This window comes from Stenella coeruleoalba (genome assembly GCF_951394435.1).
Source record: "Stenella coeruleoalba genome assembly, chromosome: 15".
Classification (NCBI taxonomy): domain Eukaryota; kingdom Metazoa; phylum Chordata; class Mammalia; order Artiodactyla; family Delphinidae; genus Stenella; species Stenella coeruleoalba.
In genome coordinates, this window is record NC_137161.1 from 71,658,177 (window position 1) to 71,682,905 (window position 24,729).

The 24,729-nt window shown below is 44.5% G+C and overlaps 1 protein-coding gene across 2 annotated transcripts; it reads right to left on the reverse strand.

Annotated features, from left to right (window-relative positions):
• Positions 1 to 1,521: 1,521 nt before the first annotated feature.
• Positions 1,522 to 24,511, reverse strand: LOC307197909 (eukaryotic translation initiation factor 3 subunit C). 2 transcript variants are annotated; one of them, XM_079944426.1, is made up of 21 exons: positions 24,452 to 24,511; positions 24,175 to 24,314; positions 22,703 to 22,768; positions 22,407 to 22,596; positions 21,889 to 22,014; positions 21,646 to 21,700; positions 21,406 to 21,515; positions 20,879 to 21,006; positions 12,640 to 12,799; positions 12,400 to 12,500; positions 11,797 to 11,938; positions 11,482 to 11,607; positions 11,256 to 11,349; positions 10,232 to 10,422; positions 9,768 to 9,992; positions 4,218 to 4,581; positions 2,697 to 2,856; positions 2,540 to 2,605; positions 2,373 to 2,460; positions 2,104 to 2,266; positions 1,522 to 2,004 (listed from the first exon to the last, which is right to left on the reverse strand). In XM_079944426.1, exons 2-21 carry the CDS (start codon positions 24,273 to 24,275, stop codon positions 1,922 to 1,924), a joined length of 2,739 nt encoding a protein of 912 aa, XP_079800552.1. In that variant the 5' UTR covers positions 24,276 to 24,314; positions 24,452 to 24,511; the 3' UTR covers positions 1,522 to 1,921. The 2 variants fall into 2 exon arrangements, with proteins under 2 accessions (XP_079800552.1, XP_079800551.1); XM_079944425.1 differs by having other exon boundaries at positions 1,526 to 2,004; positions 12,400 to 12,503.
• Between the last annotated feature and the right edge of the window lie 218 nt (positions 24,512 to 24,729).

Sequence of the window (24,729 nt, forward strand, 5' to 3'; positions counted from 1 at the left end):
GCCCCCATGGTCCACTCTCTTCTTTTAATAATATAACCCCCAAGTTTAAATGAACACACAACCATCCAGATAGAGGCATTTTCGCCTTCTCCACAGGATGGTAAGAATTTGAGACTAGGTTCTAGCCCATGGGATCAGGGTAATTTCCAGGCCCTCTATTTTCTCTTCCCCTTCCTATGGGCCTGAACAATGATGTGGGGCTGGTGCACTAGCTTCAACCATACAGATGAGAACCACCACCTAGGGGATGGTGAAGCATTAAGACAGTAGGACCTTGAGTCCCCAGATGATCCTGTAATATAGTTGTTTGAGCCAGGGCTCAAACAAGGGCCACTCACCTACCTCTGGACTGTCACATGAGAACTAAACTATTTTGTGTGAATCATTGCTTTGGAGTCCGTTTGTTAGAGCAGCTTAATAGTCTAATTAATATGCATCCCAAACCTTAACCTCCAACTGCCTTGCTTATGTCCCAGAGGAACCTCAAACTCAACATTCGTAAAACCAACCTCATTATCAAACCCACTCTGCACCCCTGCTCTTCTTGTATTTCTGTACACACAGACTAGCCCAACAATTTCTTGATAACATCCCTATTGTCAATTTATCCCTTGAGATATCTGTCGCTTTTACTACTCTCAGATTCAACCTGTCACAGAACCCCACAGCTTGACACATACATCCCTCTTCTATCATTCCCTCACCTCTAACCCCAACCCAATCCTGGCTTTATTTATTTATTTTTAAAATTTATTTATTTATTTAGACTGTGTTGGGTTTCACTGCTTCGCGCAGGCTTTCTCTAGTTGCGGTGCACGGGCTTCTCATTGCGGTGGCTTCTCTTGTTGCGGAGCATGGGCTCTAGAGCACAGGCTCAGTAGTTGTGGCGCACGGGCCTAGCTGCTCCGCGGCATGTGGTATCCTCCTGGACCAGGGCTCGAACCTGTGTCCCCTGCATTGGCAGGCGGATTCCCAACCACTGTGCCACCAGGGAAGCCCCACCCTGGCTTTAGATGCTTTTTACTCTGGTAGGCTCTCTGCCTCCAACTCTATACTCCACAGTACTGCTCCATTTCCCTTCTTAAAGATGGATCCATTCTATTTTGTTTCCACAAGTCCAAAGCATTTAGCCTTCATGAGGTGGCCCCCGGATTAAGCCTCTAGTTGATCTTCTGCACATACTCCACAAACACTTTATACCAACCACACTATTCTTTTGCTCCTCTCATCCTGTTTAAGTGCTTTTTCCTTTGCCTACATCAATGCTTTTCAAATGTGGTGAAGGGCCATTAAAAAAATTTCCAGCCTACTGTGGGTAAATACTTTCGAAAACACTATACACACAAATTAGAAAATCGATCACATGCTTAGATATCACAGCAATGGCAAAGCTTCTCAGTGCTTACTCTTAATTATGGTGCCTGTTTTGTCATGGACAGGCTAACTGTGCATCCACACTGGTCTGAGGACTACACTTCACACAGGTCTAGACTAACTCTCCCTTTTCCCTGCCTGGTGAACCACCACCCATCCACTCACAACGTCCATCACCACTGCCTCCATTATGCTTTCCCTGACATTTATGCCCCATAATCACATCCTATTCAATATGCCCACCACGTTTTAAAAAAATGCCTGTTATAACTTATCACATGTTATTACAATTTTCCGGTCAAATGTCAAAGAGCAGCAAGCTCTTTGAAGTCAGGGATACGTGCAAGTCATCCCTGCATCCTGAGCCTTGTGCCTGTCATGGGACAGAAGCTTAGAAATATAATTAGGAAATAAATGTGTCCAACACACCTCTGGCGACACACAGACAGGCAGAACTGCAGCAACTCTAAATAGACCTTTAATGACTGGGGTGTGGCTGGACCTAAACGCTGAATGGTTTAGGGCACTGGGGACTGAAGTCAAGCAATCAGTAGGCCGTCTGAGACTGCTGCTGGCGGTAGCCACCCCGGCGCATGTAGCCCTCATTTTTGCGGTAGCCATCCTTCTGGTCTGCAGGAGAGAGATGGGGAGGGGCGGGGGGTGAATGCCAAGGGAGAGGCAGTAAGGGGGCCAGGACCCTGGGAGCGCAGAGGGGATGGAAGCACTCACCTCGGAAGTAGCCACCATAGGTACCCTGCTTGTGGTCAAACACCCGCTCATTGTTTTCCACCAGGCTGCCCAGCTTCTCAGCGAGCTGCAGTGCCAGGTTCTGCTGGGCAGTGGGCTCAGTGCGGTGCATCACCACTGTCTGTGTCGGCTGGTCCAGGGAGGCCTGACAGAAGTGAGGCCGAGGAAGGGACAGATCAGTCTCCTGTACTCCAATCTCTCCATGACTCCACCTGCCCATGTGCCCATGTGCCCATGTTGATGGCCCTTACCATCAACTCCTCGTTAATGATCATCTTGCTGATGATGGAGTGCACAGTGGGCAGGTCCAGTTCAAACATGTCAGACAGTGTCTCCATGCTGGGGACAAAGGCCAAGAGCAATTAGGACCCTCGACCACAAAGCTGGGGCTCCTGTGCCTCCTCAGGGACCATCCTACCTGATGGAGTCATAGACACTGCTGTAGGTGAAGAGGTAGGTCCGCAGTGACTCTTCCTGGATCTTCCTGTGGGGAGAAGGGAGAAAAGGGGCAGATCTTCAGTGAAGGAGACCAAGTCTTTTCTTCCCCACCCACTAGGGTCTTGTTCTCTGCTCACCTAACCAGCATGCTTCGGACTTTGTCAGCCTCCGGGAAAAGGTCCCACACTTTGCCATTCATCTTCTCGTTGATGATAAAACTGTGGCAGGTCTTCCAGTCACCCATCTTCATGGCCTTGGAGGCAGCGACCACGTGTTCCCTCATTGACTCGGGGGGACCTGAAAGGTTGGGAATGAGGGAGGGCCTAGGGAAACTTGGGATGAGGGCTCCTTTCCCAACAAGCACTATTTAAGGAGGAACCCAGGCTAGGAGAGCAAACAACTGGACTGAGACTCTCCCAGCTCTCCATTAAGTAGCCATGTGACTGTATAAGTCACTTAATATCAAAATAACTGTATTTACATTTAGACTTAGTCTATGATGTGCCTCAGGGGATTGGTGAACTCCTTGAAAATGATGACAAATTGCTGTGTGTACTCTTACGCACATTCTCCTAGGAAAGGGTCCACAGCTTTTATCAGATTCTTACAAGGTTCACTGACCTAAAAAAAATGTCTAACATCCACTGCAGGCAGTAGTAGAGAGGCGGGGAATGTGAACCAAGAAGCCCTAAGAGATGCTGGACATACAGATTTTCACTGGCAATTTTCCAATTAAAACAAAACAAAGTAAAGCATCACTACATAGCCCAAACATAATTTGCCTGAAGTGCGCCTGCACTTAATATGACCATACACACAACCAGTAGAGGACAAATCTGTAGAGGGACGTGGCTGTGGACAGTAAGCTTGGCTCAGTTGCCAAGTCCTTCCATGCACCAGCCTTACAGGAAGGGTGCAATTCAAATTCCTTTCCCAGTGAAATCACAACTCACTCAACCTCTGGAATGAATGATCAGATCTCTAAAAGTGCTCAAAGAAGCCAATGTTAGATTCTTGAATGCCAAGGGTCCAGTTAGTTAGTTAAAAAATAATATGGATGAAAGGGAAAAAGAGAAAAAGGTCAGAGAGACACATACCAGCTGTGTTATCCCTGGGTAAAGTCACTTAACTTTTGTGCCTCAGTTTCTTAATCAGGAAAAAGGGGGTCATAATAGTATCTTCATAGGGTTATGACTAATGAAGAATAAATGAATTATTATTATTTATAAAACACTTCGGGCCAGGCAGAAAAAAGTACTATGTAAGTTTATCCTAAATTAAAAATATCGTTGGAATCAGGTCATGGAGACTTTTAACTTAGTGACTGAGGCGGCTGGACTTTATTCTACAGGCAATGAAGAACTTCTGAAGGTGCTGGGGGTGTATAACATCATACACTTGGTAGAAAGATACTACTGACAAAAAAAGACTGAAGGGGAAAATGACAGAAAGCAGGGAGCTTAATTTGTAAGCTAAGACAACGTGTCCTATGGTAAGAGACCATGGAGACTACTTAGTAAAAATGATGCTTTTAGGCCATACACGGAGATGCCATTAAATCAAATGGAATCATCTTGTGGGAAAGTTTACTCCCTTTATCTTCTCTTAATCCTTTGATTACAAGCAAAGTCTGCTGCACTACAGAGCCGCACACTCACCCAGCAAGGGCTGCCGCTCGCCCACCCGCAGCTGGTGATGGAACTGCTTGCTGATCATGCGTCGGCGGGCGTCACTCTCATGGGCGGCCATGTAGGGGATCTCCAGGAGCATGGCCGACACCAGGTAAACACACTCCAGCAGCTCCAGATTTATGTGCAGGTGGAAGGGCACCTGCCGGCGCCGCTCCACCTTCTCCTGCTCCTGGTTGCGCTCTTGCAGGCTGCGCAGCAGCAGGCCCTGGCCCAGAAGCTCCTTGGCCCGGCCGCTTGACTGGATGTCCAGCAGGGCGTTGTGAGCATCCTTGGTCAGGCCTTGGCGGAAGGCACAGATGCCCAGCTGCACCATGGTGCGGTTGTACAGGATCTAAGAGCGAAGGGCAATGAACTCAGAGGTGATAGCCACAAGGCAAGTCTTTCACAGGGTTAGGACAGAGAACAAAATAGACCAGTTCCTCCCCTTCCATGGAGCTTACACTCTAGGGACAGGGGTGTGGAGGACAAAATAAGCATAATATGCAGGTGGTGAACCAAGCTAAGGAGAAAAATAAAGTAGACGAGGGAGTTAAGAAGGGAGTCTGAGCGGTGGCAGAAGTGGTGGGAACTCGCAATTTTATGTAGGATAACTAGGGAAGGGCTCATTTTGAAGGGGATGTTTAAAACATAAAGACCTGGGCTTCCCTGGTGGCGCAGTGGTTAAGAATCCGCCTGCCAATGCAGGGGACACGGGTTCGATCCCTGGTCCGGGGAGATCCCACATGCCGTGGGGCAACTAAGCCTGTGCACCACAACTACTGAGCCTGTACTCTAAACCCCGCGGGCCACAACTACTGAAGCCCATGGGCTTAGAGCCTGAGCTCTGCAACAAGAGAAGCCACTGCAGTGAGAAGCCCACGCACCACAACGAAAACCCAATGCAGCCAAAAATAAATAAATTGAATTTTTAAAAAAATTAATAAAGACCTAACAGAAAAAGAAAGAGCAAGTCATGCAGATCTCTGCAAGAAGAACAATATTCTAGGAAAAATGAAAAGTAAGTGCAAAGGCCCTATGCCAGATGTATTCAAGGACAAGGAATGCACTATGGCTAGAGCTGGTAAAAGATGTGATCAGAAACTGGAGGCTGGGCAAGCACAGGGCGTCGTAAACCATGTTAAAGATTTTAAGATGGGCTTCCCTGGTGGCGCAGTGGTTGAGAGTCCGCCTGCCGATGCAGGGGACACGGGTTCGTGCCCTGGTCCGGGAAGATCCCACATGCTGCGGAGCGGCAAGGCCCGTGAGCCATGGCCACTGAGCCTGCGCTCCGCAACAGGAGAGGCCACAACAGTGAGAGGCCCGTGTACCGCAAAAAAAAAAAAAAAAAAAAGATTTAAAGATGGGAAACCACAGGAAGCTTTTGAGCAAATAAGTGACATAATTTGACTTTATTAACAGGGTTATTCTGGCTGCTGCATTAAGAAAAGCCTGAAGGGGCTTCCCTGGTGGCACAGTGGTTAAGAATCCACCTGCCAATGCAGAGGACATGGGTTTGATCCCTGGTCCGGAAAGATCCCACATGCCGTGGAGCAACTAAGCCCACGCGCCGCAACTACTAAAGCCTGTGCGCCCTAGAGCCCGTGCTCCGTTAACAAAGAGAGGCCACTGCAATGAGAAGCCTGCGCACTGCAATGAAGAGCAGCCCCCACTCGCCGCAACTAGAGAAAGCCCGAGTGCAGCAATGGAGACCCAATGCAGCCAAAAATAAATTAAAAAAGTAAAAGGAATAAACATTAAAAAAAAAAAGAAAAAGAAAGAACAGCCTGAAGGGATATAAGGGCAGAAGCAGAGAGAGAGAGACAGGGAACATGATGGTGGCTTAGACCAAAGGGTGGCGGTGGAAGTGATAATAAGTGGTCAGATAGGGATTTTCAACACAAATGGGTGGGGAATCAATGTGAGAGAAAAACAAGAATCAAAGATGAATTCAAGGCTTCTGGGCCTAGGCAACTGAAAAGATGGACTTGTCAATAATTAAGATAGGGAAGATTGTAGGTAGTACGGATTTTCGTGGGGGGGAAAGACCAAGTCTTTACTGACAACAAAAATATAGAGGTCAATGCCGGTCATGAACTTAGATACAAAGAGCCTTAAAAAAATACCAGCAAGCAAAATCCAGCAATACATAAAAGATAATATACCATGACCAAGTAGGATATATCACAGGAATGAAAGCCTGATATAAAAATCTAAAATCACGGTTATTCACGATATAAACAGAATAATGGAGAAATAGCTCTGCATTATTTCAATAGATGCAGAAAAAGATTTTGACAAAATTCAACACCTATTAAGGACAAAAATTCCCAGCCAACTAGGATCAGAAGAGAACTCCATCAATCTGAGAAAGTCTATCTACAAAAATACTATCTATAAAAATAGGTAACATTCTTCTTAATGGTGAAATGTTCACTGCTTCCCTGCTGATACTGGGAAGGAGGCAAGATGTCTGCTCTCACTTCTATTCAGCACTAAGTATTAGAGATTTGAGTCATTACAATATGGCAAAAAACAAAAAAGAAAGAGAAGTTTCAGAGACCCAATACAGCTGTCCCTCAGTAACCATGGGGGATTGGTTCCTGGACCCTCCATGGATACCAAAATCTGCAGATGCTCAAGTCTCTTACATGAAATGGAATAGTATTTGAATATAACTTACGGTACGTCCTCCCATGTAATTTAAATCATCTGTAGATTACTTGTAACACCTAATACAATGTAAGTGCTATGTAAATAGTTACCAAACAAGGCAAATTTTGGTTTTTTGGGGGAACTTTCTGGAATCCCTCCCCCTCCCCCCAAATATCTTCAATCTGCACTTGGTTGAATCTGCAAATACACAGGACAGAAGGCCAGACTAAAACTGAATTTAGCAAAATGGCAGGATCCAAGGCCAATGTAAGAAAATTAACTCTATTTTTAGATACTAGTAGTTAACAATTTAAAAATAAAATTAACAGGAGTTCCCTGGTGGTCTAGTGGTTAGGATTCAGTGCTTTCTCTGCCGTGGCCCAGGTTCAACCCTTGGTTGAGGAATTGAGATTCCACCAGCCATGTGGACAAAATAAAAAATTAAATTAAATTAAAAAATTGCATTTACGATAGCATCAAAAATCGTATAATTCTCAGGAATAATTTTTTAGAAGATGTATATTACCTCTGCAGAGAGAAACTGAAGAAATTAAACGAAGAATAACACATAAGATCAACAGGTTCAAAGTTGTTAAGGTGTCAGTTCTCCCAAAACTGATTTACAGATTCAATATAATCCCAGCAGGCATTTTTGCACAAATTGACAAGCTGATTTTGAAATTTATGTGGAAATGCAAATGTCACAGAACATTCCAACTATTCTTAAAAAACAACAAAGTTGGAGGAGTCATACTACCTGACTTCAAGACTTACCCTAGGGACTTCCCTGTGGTGCAGTGGTTAAGAATCCGCCTGCCAATGCAAGAGACATGGGTTCGAGCCCTGGTCCGGGAAGATCCTACATGCCGTGGAGCAACTAAGCCCATACGCTACAACTACTGAGCCTGCGCTCTAGAGCCTGCAAGCCACAACTACTGAGCCCGAGTACCACAAGTACTGAAGCCTGTGTGCCTAGAGCCCACGCTCCGCAACAAGAGAAGCCACCGCAATGAGAAACCCACGCACCGCAACGAAGAGCAGCCCCTGCTTGCCGCAACTAGAGAAAGCCTGGGCGAAGCAACGAAGACCCAACGCAGCCATAAATAAATTAATTAATTAATTAAAAAAAAAGACTTAACCCTAAAGGCACAGCTATCGAGACAGTGTGGAACTGGCGTAAGGAAGGACAAAAAGATGAATGAATGGAATAGAATAGAGAGCCCAGAAATACATTTATAGGGTCATGTGGTTGGTTTTTCATGTGGTTTTCCACAAAGGCACCAAAGCAATATAATGGGGAAAGAACGTCTCTGACCCTGACTTCACACCATATGCAGAAAACATAGACCTAAATATGAAAGCTAAAACCACAAGAACTTCCAAAAACTAAAAATACAAAAAGAATATCTTTATGAATTGCAAGTAGGAAAAAGTTTCTTTAGATAGGACCCAGAAAATAACCAAAAGAGATAAAACTGATATATTAGAATATACATCAAAACACATGGTTAAGAAAATGAATAGGCAAACCACACACTGGAAAAAAATTGTAAAGCTTTTATCTGACAAAGGACTGGTATCCAGGATATATAAAGATTTCCTACAACTCAATAATAAAAAGATGAATAATCCAATCTTTAAAAAAGGGGGGGGCAAAAGTTGACCAGACATCTCACAAAAGAAGATATATAAAGGGCCAATAAACATTTAAAAAGTAGTCAATTTCAATAGTTATCAGGGAACTACAAACTAACCCCACATTGAGATACCATTAGACAACAACCATGATGGCCAAAATTAAGAAGACCAACAACACTAAATATTGACAAAGTAGAAGTGAAAAATGGTACAACCATTTCTGAGTTTCTTTTTTTTTTTATAAATTTATTTATTTATTTACTTTTGGCTGCCTTGGGTCTTCACTGATGCGCACAAGCTTTCTCTAGTTGCAGCGAGCTGGGGCTACTCTTTGTTGAGCAGAGTACTCAGTACTGAGCGGGGGTTCAGTAGCTGTGGCTTGCAGGCTCTAGATCTAGAGCACAGGCTCAGTAGTTGTGGGCTAGTTGCTCTGCGGCATGTGGGATCTTCCCGGACCAGGGCTTGAACCCGTGTCCCCTGCATTGGCAGGCAGATTCTTAACCACTGAACAACCAGGGAAGTCCCATTTTTGAGCTTCTTATAAAACTGGACATACACCTACACTATGATGCAGCAATTCCACTCTTAAGTATTTACCCGAGAGAAACCATACATCCACACAAACTTATACATAAATCACAAGAGCTTCATTTATAATACCCCAAACTGGTTGATCAGGTATCAAGAGAAATATCAAGAACCTGTGATAAATTCATACAATGGAATAAAAAATAGGTGTGCTATTCAAAAAGCACCACCAGACAAGCTCACCACATGTTTTACACATAAATACCTCACAATTGTTCTAAACACACATTTATAGGATCTATACCTAGACACAATTATAATACTCCTACATGAAAATGTCCTCACAATGCTGCCACACACAAAATTTTATGTTTCACACATCACACTGTATTTGGGTCCTTGTCCTTCTCAGTTTAACTGCTTAAACGCTTTTTCATCTTTTTAAGTAAGATGATCTCCTAATGTTTGTTCCAAACCAGACACACAGTAGTTATAATAAATGTTAGTTGAACCCAAATCCTATCCCAGAGAACTCTATGTTAACATGTAGGAGAATCAAAGAATGCTCGCACTCGGGAAGGACCAAGTGTCTCCCTGTATCTGCATTAGCCAGACACGTGGCTAATCTGCCTGAGCCACTTTGCCTGAACAGAGTGGACAGGGGGCCTGGCCTGGTCTTCCCTGTGCCACCAGGGCCACAGCGCCTCCTTCCCATCCTACCTGTACTGGCGGGTCCGCGTGCTGAATGTTGTCTTGTAGGTGGCTCATGAGCATGAGGTCACGGGCCTGGTACCAGCGGGAGTGCAGAGCATGATGATAGATATGGCAGAGGATGGCGCATGTGCGGATTCGGTCTGTGCGGTCCTTGGCATAGATGTACTTGCACAGTCTCTCCATTAGCACAGCTGAGTCCTCGCCCTCATTTTCAGCCTGGTCTTGCTCCGACTGGAGGGGTAGGGGGTAGGGGGAGATATTGTTGGAGGAGGAAATATGTCAAGGACAATGGTTGTAAATGGCTCAGCCTTCAGCAACCAAAGACGAGACGCCATCCAGCCTCTTCCTAGTCCCTCTGCTCCACCACAGACAGTCCCCAGGGAATAGAAGATCTGCCATGAAGTCCTGAAAGACATGCAGAACCAATGGACACACCCCTCTCCCCTCTGACATGGTGGCCAAGCACTTACCTTTGAGGAGCCCTCAGGGGGGGTAAGCTGCCGCTGATGGGCCTTGTAATCAAACTTGTAGTAGGTGTGGAGGATGCGCCTCAAGTAGATGCGACAGATCTCATCAGTGGTGCCCTTCTCCTCCAGGTAGCGCTGCACACGCTCAATGATGGTGCACACCTGTGCCTCGTCCTTCAGGTGCTCCACGTACTCTGGCAGGGAGAGCACCCACCCTCAGCTTAGCCAGGCACCCAGGCTTTCCCAATCATATGTCCCTCATCAATCCAATTACCTCTGCATGTGTTTTCTGTACCCATCAGAAAAGTCTAACCCACTGTGCCCTAAAAATACCATCCTCTCCTGGGACATGTCAAGCTCACTCTCCACTGCTGTCAGGCACTCTCTTCTGCTAATTCCTCCCAATTAATTCCTCCTCCTCCTTCTCATTCGGCTCTCACCTCAAATGTGCCCTACCTACAGATGCTTCTTCAACCATTACCTAAAGCAGCCACCACTCCAGACATCCTGTCACATGTCCCGATCTGAATTTCTAATTCACACTTTACATTATCTACAACTGACTCGCTCATTTTTTTGTAGAGCTGCCTTGCTTCAGCACCGAAATGTAACCTCCATGAGCATGAAGGCCCCAAGCTGTCTTGTTCATCAATATACCTTTGACTTGGTGGACACATGTGGACACTCACATTTTACTGTGTAAATGTCCTGCATTTCCCCATTCTAATGCTTAAGGTGTACAAGCTAAACAAGCCAAGTGGACAGAGATCATTATACCCCAACAGTTCTCAAAGTAGCAGACAGCACCATCACTTAGGAACATGTTAGAAATGCAAAGTGTGAGATCTCACCCAGACCTATTGAATCAGAAGCTACGGGAGTGGGGTCCAGTATCTTAAAGAGGCCCTGTGGTATGAATGCTGGGGTGAGGAAGGGCTGGCTTTCCGAACATTCTCACTTAGTATAATCCTTCATTTTAATCCCTGCACTTTTCCTCTCACTGATGCCCATGCTTGCTCGGGCTCACCTTGGGAGTGAGGATCAGTGTTTTGCATTATCTTGGTAAATTCTTCATCCATTCGTTCCACCAGAGTTAGGATACAGCCACGGACACGCAGCGGCTGAACAGAAGGCAAAGGAGGAAATAAATTAGCCCAGATTCCAGTCCTAGACTTCAACCCTTCTGTCTCCAACAAGGCTTCCCAAAGCAGACAACACACACTTCCAAATAGCCTGCCAAATCCCCTCTTTACCTGGTCAGCGTTTTGCAGGTTCTCACTCTCTTCCAGAATGTTCTCTCCAACAAAGATGTTGGGGTTTGCAAACAGGATATCCATCAGCTCATTGATGCAGTCCAGACACTTCTGCCACATCTCAGGCTGCCAAGAGATCAGACAGCAGTCAGAGGTGTGAAGGTGGAACAAGGAGATGCCTCCCAAGAGCCCTACACCAGGAATCCATGGGCCTTCAACCACCAAGACTGCTCCAACAGTCCTTGAGTCTTGAGTCACTAGCCACCTTCCCATGACCCACCAGCTCCGCCGTGGGATGCTCGTTATTGTTCTCACCTTCATGTATGTGGCCAGGTTGGGGTTGTAGTCATAAAGAGAGGCGATGATATTGAACTTGATCTTGACGATGACACCCTCTCCCAGGTTGTTTTCAGAAGCAATCTGAACCAGCAGCTGTAGCAGCTCAATCTGGGCTGCACTGGAGGGGTATAGAATTGGGTGAGGCACAGGAAACAAATAAAAAAGTCTTATCCTGTCATACAGCACACCCTCTTCAGACAAGAAAGGCAGCCTCATTCTCAATACCCACCCCTAGCCTCACCACCTGTATACTTGCTTCTCTCTCATAAATTCCAAACAGAAATAGCAATAATGCTAACAATCTAACATCCTCTTTAGTCACTGAATAACTAAAGAAGAGTATTATTCCCATTTTACAGATGGGAAAACAGCCCCCAAAGGTTAAGTGATTGATCTAAGGTCAAACAGAATGTAAACAGCAAAAAATAGACTGGTGTAGTCCAAGTACATCATTCCTTCTACTGTAGCCACACACAGATCTTCCCAAAATACCACTTTCCCTACCAACCTCCACCCCGTGTCTTAAGAGAAAATGAGCTTTCACCCTGTAATGACACAGCCCAGGCCCACGAATCTTACCGATCAGTTCCCTTCTTGCCTCGTGCCTGTAGGATCTCATTCAGTTTCTTGATGACAACAGCGTGGGTGATCTCAGTTCCCTTGGCAAACATTTTTGGCTTCTCCTAGGTAACACACAAGTTATATGCAGGCCGACAGAAACCTATTCTTGCCTTAATTGTTCTCCCGAATTCGACCAGGAGGGTACCTGCATGCTCTCCCAAACTGTTTCCCAATTCCTTTTCGTTCTAAAATCCTCACCTTAACCAGGGGCACTCCACCCCGGACCCTTTCCCACTCTCCGCCTTCATTGTCTTCCTCCTCCTCATCCAGGCGCTTGGATTTCCTATCGTGCTTCTTCTTGGCTTTGTCCTCCCGTTTCTTCTCAGCTGCCTTCTTGTCCTCCTCTGTGGTGGGGGCCCTGCCAAGAGACACAGGAGAAGATGAAGGATCAGCCCCCTCTCCACCTTGAGGATTCTTCCCCCAACAAAATCCCTCTTTTTCTATTCCTGGGTCCAAGTTACACTCTACAAGAATGACCTATGGATAACTGTAACCATAACCAAAGCAAGGACCACTAAGCATTTGAATCTGCCAGACCACTTACCAAGGTCTGTTACCATATTACACTAAGCAACTCATATGAAGGAAAGAGTATGGCCTAGTTTAATAAGACGGGGGTGCTAACCAGGCCGCTACAGACACAGAAATCAGCCTGTCATGTTGCTCCACAACTAAGCTCTAAGGTTTTCCAAAGAATCCATAAGCAACACAGTTGTCCTTTGGTACTAGTTGCTCTGTCCAGACTAATCTTTTTTTTTAATAAATAAATCTATTTATTTATTTAGTTAGTTAGTTAGTTAGGGCTGCGTTGGGTCTTTGTTGTTGTGCATGGGTCCTCTCTAGCTGCGGCTAGTGGGGGCTACTCTTTGTTGCAGTGCGCCATCTTCTCACTGCGGTGGCTTCTCTTGTTGAGGAGCACGGGCTCCAGGCGTTGTGGCTCCAGGCTCTAGAGCGCAGGCTCAGTAGTTGTGGTGCACACGCTTAGTTGCTCCACGGCATGTGGGATCTTCCTGGACCAGGGTTTGAACCCGTGTCCCTGCATTGGCAGGGAGATTCTTGACCACTGTACCACCAGGGAAGTCCCCAGACTAATCTTTTTATCACCAACTGATTTATCAGTTTAAAATCAGTGCTTAGAAAAAAAAAAAGAGCAAAAAAATTTTTGCGGTTCCCAGACTGGCTGCTTTTCCCTGCCTTTCTTTCCCCTCTTATGACAATTATTAATATAAATTCTGAATTAAAAAAAACTGTTCAATACAACGAAATGTCCCTAACAAAAAAGAAAAAGATCACTGGCTACCTCAAAGTGGACTTAAGCTATTTGATGTCTGAAACCATTTCCAGACTTTAATATTTATATAATGAAATATAAACCAAATGACAGGGAAAAATTATTTCAAACTTTATAAAGATACTGAGGAAAAAGTCTCTCCAGAAAGACTTGAACAAACATTCAAGTTATCTATAATTAAAACATCATTTAAACGTTTATAAATAAATTTCATTTTAACTGCTTAAAAGGTTTGAATATGCTTTAGTAATAGTTTATAAATTTGCTAGTTGGATTAAAACTTGCCTTTGCCAAAAGATTTATACCATAATTTTTTTGGGGGGGCGGCCATGCCACGTGTCTTGTGGGATACTTGTGGGATCTCAGTTCTCCAACCAGGAATGGAACCCGGGCGATGGCAGTGCCGAATCCCAACCACTAGACCACCAGGGAACTCCCTATGCCATAACTCAATAGAAGCTTAATGGTTTTTCCTCCTGTACTAATGCAATATTCTGTAATGATAAAAACTCATTTCATAGGTAAAATCCTTTGCAAATACGTGAAGTATGTTCATTAAGCTGAAACTGCTTGGTCTGCATCATCCAGCCCCAAAGCTCTGAGATCACAGGACTTCATGCTATTTAAAAATCAATGCTGTCTAAACTTCAAAAGAACTTAATTATCCTTGGCCTAAAGTTTTACTCGAAGCCCTCAGGATATTGTGATTCACACCTCAAAAACACAAACTCTCATCCTATGAAATTCTAACTGAAAGACCTAAAACTTGACTTGATCTCTCCCCTATGACAGATTATACCTTGGTATATTCACATCTTGTTAGAATCGATCAGAAAACTGACATTTATGCTCTCAGCTAGAGGGACATCACCAAATACACCTCCACCTTTACACAGCTAAGAAGCTGAAGACATTAAGAGACACCAATAGAAGTTAGTCCTAAAACTACACTGAAAAGGACCATTCCACACGCTCTTAACCACAACTATGATCTAGAGGCCCTAGACATACACTCTTCCTTAGGATCCTAACAACTTGGAGATCCAGTCCCACCAGAGATCTATCCTGAGGTTCACTTTTAAAAAGGACTCCAGAAGCCAGGTAGCTCTTAGAAGCAGATAGCATCTCGGAGAGATTCCACAGGGCAACCATATCAGATGTAGACAACGTCCTCCAAAACCCTTCAGATTAGGATTCATAATTGAGACAACAAACGTTTTCTGTGTATTCCTCCTCTTTTAACTTCTTCTGTATTAGTTCATCATTATCCAAGTTTCACAGTAAAAATCTTGGTTGCTCACTATTGGAAGAGGTCATTGACAGGATGTGACCATGGGTTGACCCAAGAACTGGACCCAGGGTACTGGAGGCTCCTTACTCCCTCCTCTGTCCTTGGAATGTACGTTCTGCTCACGGTTCCCACCTTAGGAGCCTTGAGAGGCTTAGGATGCAGCCTTGAGAGCAATGTGTTGAGACCATCTGATCTGAATATGTGACTGAGCTCTATTATAGCCTCTACATAAACTCTTAAGATTCTGGAAGACAGGTGCAGAGATCTACTCATCTTCAGGCCGCCAAAGATAAACCCTGTATTTAAGTTCCCTTGCTTATTACACCTGCCACCTACCAATCTGGAGTGGTCTGCCTCTTTCTTCCGTCTTTCCTTGTCCTCTGTGCATGGGGATAGTTTCAGATTTTACCAGGGAGCTCCCACGGTTGCAAACCAATATCCACATTTGATTAAGACTCCAACATGGTAACTTATGAGAAGGGGTCCAAGATACTAGATTTCATCAGTTTGTACTTAAGAATTCCTACCCCAACTACAAATTCAGAAACACGAATATGTGATCTGTAATTTACCTCTAGTATGGTCCAAAATAACAAATAATTTAAACATTTTAGCCCCAAACTAACAAATTCCTTAGCTAAGAATTAACCTTAAATAGGGAATTCCCTGACAGTCCAGTGGTTAGGACTCTAAGCTTTCACTGCCGAGGGCACAGGTTTAATCCCTGATCAGGGAACAAAGATTCCATAAGCCACGTGGCTCAGCTAAAAATTAAAAAAAGAATCAACCCTAAATAAAACTGATCTCAAATACTGGTCAGTCAAGGCTAATAAATAAAGATGTGCAATAAATAACATCTTATTGAACCTGGATGAATACTTTGGAAAAAACAAATCAATTAAGAAAAAAGCCACTTGATTAAAAGTTCACTAAAGTGATTCTTAAAGACATTCTCCTAGATAGGCTTAGCCTGATTAGAAAATTAAATAAAGGTCCTAAATGTTTCTTACTGTATCTGTGACTATCCTCATATTTTCTGCCCAAACCCACTATCTAATATCCAGGTGCTTAAATGTTGCTAGACAACCTTATTATCCCACATCAAAGAAATTGAAGCTCTGGAGATTAAATGTGTTCCGTTACGTGCTTGTTTTGACCAAAAGATGAAAGCTGAGAAATTCTGACGAGAGGAAGGGTATAGACTGGTTTAATATGGAGATGCTGAAAAAGGATGCTGGCAGACATTATAGGGACAGCCTGTCATGTTTCTAGATAATCCATTAACAACTGAAACTAACCTTGGCTAGCTTAGATAGCTAATGAGTTTACACACACAAAAATGTGCAAACAAAATTCAACGTTCCCACCACTGCCTGTGGTTTTTCCCTCTCTCTTTATTCCTCTTTCTCTTATCAAATTCTTTTTTGTCTTGGTTGGAAATCGATCTTAAAAGTTGGTCTACCTTGTTATACAAGTACAATAGTGTCTCTGAATTATTCTTTGACACTACAAAGCCACAAACGCTTAATGTCAATAAGGCCTTTGAGGATCCCATGGTTAACCCAACCTCTGACACTTGACATTTTAACTAAATCTAATTTTAGATTATCAAGGGTAATCTCTATAGTAAAAATAATAAAGATAGGATTAATCTTAAAATAATTATTCTGAAAACCAAATCTCTCCCAACCAAATTATATACTGTATGAATCCATTTCTATAAAACTCTAAAAACTGCCAACTTATCTAGTGATAGAAAGCAAATCAGCAGTTGACCACAGAAAGGGCAAAGAGAAGTGGGGCAGGAGAGAAGGTTTACAAAGGGGCATAAAGCAATTTTTAGGAGTGATGGATTTTATTTACTCTGATTGTAGTGATGGTTTCATGAGTATAAACATGTAACTTATCAAATTGCTAACTTTAAATATGTGTGGTGGGCTTCCCTGGTGGCGCACTGGTTAAGAACCCACCTACCAATGCAAAGGATACGGGTTTGAGCCCTTGTGTGGGAAGATCCCATGTGCCGCGGAACAACTGAGCCCGTGGGCCACAACTACTGAGCCTGCACTCTAGAGCCCGCGAGCCACAACTACTGAGCCCACGTGCCACAACTACTGAAGCCCATATGCCTAGAGCCCATGCTCTGAAACTAGAGACGCCAACACGGAAGATTGGAATTGACAATATATACAGCAATGTGTATAAAACAGAAAACTAATAAGAACCTGTTGTATAAAAAAAAAAATTAAATTAAAAAAAAAGAGAAGCCACCACAATGAGAGCCCATGCACTGCAACGAACAGCCCCCGCTTGCTGCTACTAGAGACAGCCCATGCAGAGCAACGAAGACCCAACGCAAAAATAAATAAATAAATTTATGTTAAAAAAAGGAAGTTAAAAATAGGAAGAGGATAAATAGAAAGCACATTAATAAGAGAGCAAGAACAAGACAAAATACATTTATAATCACAATAAATGTAAATTAACCTGCATAGATTAAAAAGCAGAGATCAAGTTTTGGAGACAGTGGTGGTGGTTGCACAACCGAGTGAATGCACTCAATGACACTGAATTGGACACTTAAAAAATGATTAACAGTAAATTTTATGAGTGGCACAATTGAAAACAGAAAAAAAACAGCAATGATCATAAGATGAAAAAGAAAAAAAACCGAGCTGGGTTTGTAAGAGACATCCCTAAACATACACCATGGTAAAGTACAAAATAAAAGGACAGGAGAAGATATACAGTTGACCCATGATCGACGTGGGATACGACATGGGGATGGGGTGGCAATCCCCCGTCAAAAATCCGCATGTGACTCTACAGTTGGTCCTCTGCATCTGAAGATTCAACCAACCATGGACCGTGTGGTACTACAGCATGCATTTACTGAAAAACGTCTGCGTATAAGTGGACCTGTGCAGTTCAAACCAATGCTGTTCCAGGGTCAACTGTATGTGTGTTCTCAAAGATGCCCTATAATCAAGCAGAGGAAGCCCCCTTCTATTCCTACTTCGCTGAGTGGTTTTTTTTTTGTTTTTTTTTTTTTGCGGTACGCGGGCCTCTCACTGTTGTGGCCTCTCCCACTGCGGAGCACAGGCTCTGGACGTGCAGGCTCAGCGGCCATGGCTCACAGGCCCAGCCACTCCATGGCATGTGGGATCTTCCTGGACTGGGGCACAAACCCGTGTCCCCTGCATCGGCAGGTGGACTCTCAACCACTGCGCCACCAGGGAAGCCCTGCTGGACTGGTTTTTGCTGAGGATTTTTGAATCTAAATTCATAAAAGATATTGGTCTGTTGTTTTCTTTTCTCATGATGTCCTAAGTTTAACCTTAGTCCCCACTTGTTCCCTCAGATAGGAGCCTTTGTGCAATGCACATGTGCAGTGTACACTACACACACTAGTCCAAATAATGGAGACTTCAATACACAATTATTGAAAAGACAAAAACACAAAGAAGATATAAAAGATATGAACCAATAATAAGGTTGATAGGTCTATAGGATGTCAGTAGGCTTAAAATATGAGTTTCACAGTAAAGCAAATTTAAGAAATAGCTAATGAAACAAAGTTAAACAGATCTATTTTGCTTAACTGATACATGGTTGTAAACTCTCCAAGAAGGGAATATGATACTGTGGCGTAATAAGAAATAATTCTGTGGTCTTTGTCCTCAGTTTCTGACACAGAGCTCCTAAATCCCTTGGAATTTCCTGAGCAATAGGAGCATCTTTCATTCTAATGAGGCCTTCACAGGCCTCTAGAAAGCTTTCAGGATGGGGGCTGGTTGCCAGAAAGACCAAAGCATGATTAGAGGGGTGGAACTGATAGCTCCACCCTCTGACCACCGGGGAGGATAAGAGGGACTGGAAATGGAGCCCATCATCAACAGCCAATGATTTAACCAATCATGGCTACGTAATGAAGCCTCCATAAAAATCCTTAAATGATAATCTGGAGAGCTTCCTGGTTGATGAACCACTGAAGTGCTAGGAGGATGGTGAACTCAGAGAGTACACTGAAGCTCCATGCCCCTTCTCCCATACCCTGCCCTATGCATCTCTTCCATTTGGCGGTTCCTGAGTTGTATCCTTTATAATACGCTGGTAATAGTAAGTAAAGAGCTTTCCTGAGTTCTGTGGGTCAATCTAGCAAATTATCGAATCTGAGGAGGGGACTGTAGTAACTCTCTGAATTTAGAGCCGGTTGGTCAGAAGTACGGGAGCCACACTTGGAACTTACAACTGGCCTCTAAGGTGGTGGCAGTCTCATGGGGTCTATGCTAACTTTGGGTAGTGTCAGAACTGACTTAGTGTTGAACACCCAGTTGGTGTCCAGAGAGTTGGAGAACTAGCTGGTATGAGAAAAAAACACATATGGTGTCAGAAGTGCTGTGAATAAAAAGACATCAGATACACAATACTCCCCCTGCATTTGACCAGTGTTCCCTGGAGCACACAAAGAAAAACGCTTCTCAATAAAATGGCTGTGTCTGACCCCTCTAGTGTGAGGGAACTCACTAACTCCTGAAGCTGCATAACCCCAACTTTTGAAAGCAGGAAAGCAACCCTTAGAGCATCAGTATTTCTGCCAGTTATCACTGAGCTTGATACTCGACTTCTGTAGAACACAAAGGGATAGGTGTCACCTTGACTTCAAAGGAGGAAACTAGGACCTAAGAAGGCTAAGTAACTCACCCAAGTTGACAGATACTGAAGTAGTAAGGGTTGTGACCAGAATCCAAATCAGAATCCTCCCCCATACCATGACGATACTAGTAAAGTTCAGGAAGGCTTGCTGCAGTCTATATGCTGTATGCTAGGTTCTCAGGAAGAGTGAGAAGAGAAGCTACTGTCACTGAGGGCACACCACATGCCAGTCCCAGGCTGAGCCAGGCGTATCACCTCCCTATATTTTTGCAGGTATCCTTGAGACAGGGTCAAGTACCACTCCATTTTACAAAAGATAAAACTGAAGACTGGAAAGGTTAAGGAGCTTATCCAATATCACACAGCTAATCAGCACCAAAGAGAGATAAACACTCAGTCCACATGCAGCAAGTAATGTCATGGTTAAATATTTGGACACTGGAAACTTCAAATCTCATCTGCAGGACACATTAGCTTTATCTTAGCCAACTAACATACTTGACTCTGAGATCCCTCTGTTGGCCTGTACAACCTAAAAGGACTCCATTGGGGGAGGAGCAATGTAGGAGTAGGGGACTAAGAGGTACAAACCACTAGGAATAAAATGAGCTACAAGGATATACTGTACAACACCAGGAACTAATGGAGTATAACTTTTAAAAATTATGGATCACTAGGGACTTCCCTGGTGGTCCAGTGGTTAAGAATACACCTTCCGATGCAGGGGACGTGGGTTCAACCCCTGGTCGGGGAACTAAGATCCCACATGCTGTGGGGCAACTAAGCCCGCGTGCCGCAACTACTGAGCCCGCAAGCCACAACTAGAGAGAAGCCCATGCCTCAATGAAGAGCCTCTGCGCCGCAACAAAAGATCCCGCATGCTGCAGAGAAGATCCCACATGCCACAACTAAGACCCAACACAGCCAAATAAATAATATAAAAAATAAGTTTAGAAAGTTATGGATCACTATACTGTACACCCCTAATTTACATAGTATTATAAAGCAACTATACTTCAATAAAAAAACTTTTTAATGTAAAAATAAATAAAAATAAAAGACAAATAAAAATTAAAACTGAAATGGGAAAAATAAATAAATAAATAAATAAAAGAACTCCACAGGAGCAACAACTTTCAAGATGATTAAAAGCTTCCTACCCCTCCCACTATAGCCCGAAGTACCATTACTTTTCTTACTTTTTAAGGAATCTCGACGCCAGCACTGTCTGTTTCCCTTCCTCCTCCTCTGAATCTGAATCAGAAGATGTGGAACCTGTGTCCCAATCTTCATCATCTTCTGAATCTTCTGAGTCCTCATCTTCATCCTTAGAGAAAAAAAAGATGATCAGAAGAAACAAGATGGGAAGACTGACTCGTGTCTCTGCTCTCCCTGCTGACACATGTTTCAGAGACTCTCCGGAGCAGCAGAAGAGTGGTTGAATCAGGATCTTAAGAGCTGGACTGGACCACCAAGACCCAAAGAGAAGTGCTAACTTGCTCCAGGGACACACAGCTCCCCTGGGGCAGAGCTGGGCCCAGAATCTAGTTCTCCAGATTCCAAGTCACTCAGTGCTCTAATTGAAGAGGAAATCTGTCCCCAGACCAGACTCTGCTAAATCCCACCCCTCCCAACCCTAAGGATCTGTGAGTCTTTTCTTCTCCCCAGAGACCAAAGAATGGTCCACAGCAGACAAACCACCCCTCAGTGTAACCCTGGCTCTTACCTCCATCTTTTTGAGGAACTTCCGACTCTCGCTAGAAGGAGCTTCTGATTTCTTCTTTAGGAAAGTGGAAGCACTGACTCCTTCATCATCCTCATCCTCATCTGAAGAGCCTGGTGGGAAAGGGGAGAGAAAAAAAGAGTTAGAATAGTGAAGAGATGAATGGCAACCAAGAAAAAAGCCAAGGAAACCCTTAATTTTAGAGCTCCTAACCATTTGCAATTAAGGGTTTTCCTCACTCACCTTCTGAATCCTCCTCATTCTTCTCAGCATCTTCATCTGCAGACTGCTCAGGGTTCTTGACAGAAGGAAATGAGAGAATAATTAAGGATGCCTGCCAACTACCCCATCCCACCTCCTCCACCCCACAGAGCTTTCTCATGATTCCTTCTCCAGTCACACACCTCCCATTTGCAAATACTTTTTTGTCTCAGTCGTGGGGTCACTGCCCCCAAAGTTCAGAAAGTCTCCCTCTAGCACCCTCACCTGCTTGTAATTTGTAATATGGGACTCAAAATCTCGGTTGTATTTTCGGATCTTCTGGCGCAGGGTGCTCAGGGCCTTGGCATTATTCTTGTTCATCTTCTTCTTCCCTTCCTTATCTTCCCATAGCTGAAGGAAAAAATAGGGAAGAAAGGGAGAACAGGGATCTGAGATTAAGTAGTATTCCCTAAACTTCAGGCTTCACAACTTTTGGGTCTTGCTATCTACAAACAACTATACTACTTAAAAACTATACCTCTTATTGTTTACCAATGCTTTATTTATGTATCAAAAGTACAAAACCACAAATAAGAGGTAATATAAAAATATATACAATTAAAATTCTTAACATAAAAAAGTCCCTCTCCTTATGTTTATAAGAACGTATTTCTTATGTTCTGGGAAATACTGAATATCTGGCAAACAACTCAGAGGAGACATGATCCCTGGGTGTGGGGTCAGGAGAAAGCTCCAGGCCCACAATCCCCTTCTAGATCCCCCTGCACCCACAGGAATCACACCTCATTAAGATAGTCCTCCAGGTCAGCCAGGATTCGGATATAGAACCGGGGGACACCTTCCTTGTCCACAATGCTCTTAGCCTTCCCATATGCTTTTCCTAGGAGCTCAAACTCTTCCAGGCACTTGGTGACATCCCGAATCTTCATGGCATTACGGATGGTCCGGATAAGGTTGGTCAGTTCCTCAAACCTGGTTTGAGACCCCAATACCACATTGCACATGCCCACCATCACCAACCAGAAAACCCACCACTGCTCCAGAAACTCCCCATCACCCCGCCTCCCCAAGGCCTCACCTCTTATCCTTGGCGCTTCTGACAACTCTCTTGGTATCTTCTTCATCCTCACTCAGCAACAATGGCCTATTTGGAAGGAACAGAGACCATTAACCTCTGTTCCTAGCTCCAGTCTTTCCAAATGATCTCTCTTTTTCTTCTCCGATGGGGCAGGTAGCCCATTCCTACCACACTCATCTTGTTTTATTCTTCCTCTTCACGGCCTCATCATATAGAACTCAATCTTTTAAGCTTACTTCAAGGAAAGCCTTTTATCAAATGTTGTAACACATTAAAAAAATGACCGTCTCCAGCCTCTCAAACATAAACAAACGAAAGTGCTTATTTACTGTGTCAAAAAATTAATTATGTGAAGACACAAGTCACTAAGAATTACTAAAAGAAGTTGAGAAAAGAGGTACTTTACCTAGAATGAATGGAAAAGGTGGTACTTGAACTAGGTCCTAGAAAGCAGTATTTCCCAGAGTGTGACAGGCCGAGGGCAAGGAAAGAGTCTCAACGGCTTTGACACCTCCATTACTAGATATTTTTACTTAATAATTAAAAACCAGACCACAGACAGCATTCAGCTGGCAACAATATCTCTTTTCTTTCCATCTTATTAGCTTTTCCAATTATTTCCTATTTTATAGCAAGTGATGTTGATTTTCCACTTGTAACACAGATATGATATCATATTCATGTGGGTATACACAGATTCTATTTTTCACTTTAAAAAATGAGTTTTAGGGCTTCCCTGGTGGCGCAGTGGTTGAGAGTCCGCCTGCCGATGCAGGGGACACGGGTTCGTGCCCCGGTCCGGGAAGATCCCACATGCTGCGGAGCGGCTAGGCCCGTGAGCCATGGCCGCTGAGCCTGCGCGTCCGGAGCCTGTGCTCCGCAACGGGATAGGCCACAACAGTGAGAGGCCCGCGTACCGCAAACAAACAAACAAAAAAAGAGTTTTATGCTGAAACAAGACTTTGAAGTGGTATGTATATATATATTCTTAAGTACAGGTATGTGACAAAAATAATGAAGGTGGCATGTGTATGACAGAAGTTTGAGAAACATTACAACGTTCCAAAGGGAGAAAAGAATTTTAATTTGCAGAGATGGGTGAAGAGTATTTAAATGGAGATAAACAACAGGAAAATACTAATAGATGTTTAAGAACCTCAGAGCCAGATCAAGGAACTCCCAGGTATCAAGCGAGTATTGGGGGTTTCTTGCTGATGCAACACACCCAGCCAGTGGGAAACCTTTTCTCTGTGACTCTATCCTTTGCCTGGTGGGTGGATTCCCACAATTCACAGCACCCTTAGCGTTACGGTTGTCCCTCCAACACTGCTCCGGTCCCTTAAACTCTCAACATCCTTAGAACCCGCTCTCACCGCCCCCATTTCCATTCCCCTCCCATATACGCGGCCTTCCACAGCCTGCCGAACCCCTCACCCCACCGAGTCGTCCCCATGGCCCAGGCCCTCACTCACTGTTTGCCGTAGTTACCCCCGACAGGTTTGGTGACGAGCTCCTCCCCGGACAGGGACGACTCGGACTCGCTGTCCGAACCGGTGGTAAAAAACCGCGACATGGCGACGGCGCGGAGCGGCTGCCGCGGGCGCGTCCAGACCTACGGTAAAGCCCGAAAGTCACGGGCCACGAGAAGGGGCCCGGGCCGCCACCTCCTGACCCCCATCCTCACAGTCTCCGCACGTATCCCAACCCGGGCCCCCCCCCCGCGAAGCAAAAGGCCAAAGAAGTACTTACCACCCGACCTCCGGAATCACACCGCTTAGCCGAAACAGCGGAAATGCGGTGAGGAGAAGGCGGGACTTTTGCGTCACTTCCGGGAGAATCACCCCGCTTAGCCGAAGCAGCGGAAACGCGGCGAGGAGAAGGCGGGATCTTTGCGTCACTTCTGGGAGACGCCGACGAACTGTACCGTGCGACTACAACTCCCAGTAGCCCTCGCGCCTCGCAGGGGGCAGGGTCAGGCCTGCAGTAAACTTGGCTGGGAGGAGGCGGTCTCGAGATTCGTGGATGCG

Bases quoted from the DNA above. Each gene is read 5' to 3' on its own strand.
- LOC307197909 (XM_079944425.1), bottom strand. From the start codon at position 24,275: ATGTCGCGGTTTTTTACCACCGGTTCGGACAGCGAGTCCGAGTCGTCC. The intron at 22,769-24,174 runs GTGAGTGAGGGC...CCTTCCAAATAG, and splicing joins GGGGGTAACTACGGCAAACA to GCCATTGTTGCTGAGTGAGG. The intron at 9,993-10,231 runs GTAAGTGCTTGG...CTACCCCTCCAG, and splicing joins CCCCTGAGGGCTCCTCAAAG to TCGGAGCAAGACCAGGCTGA.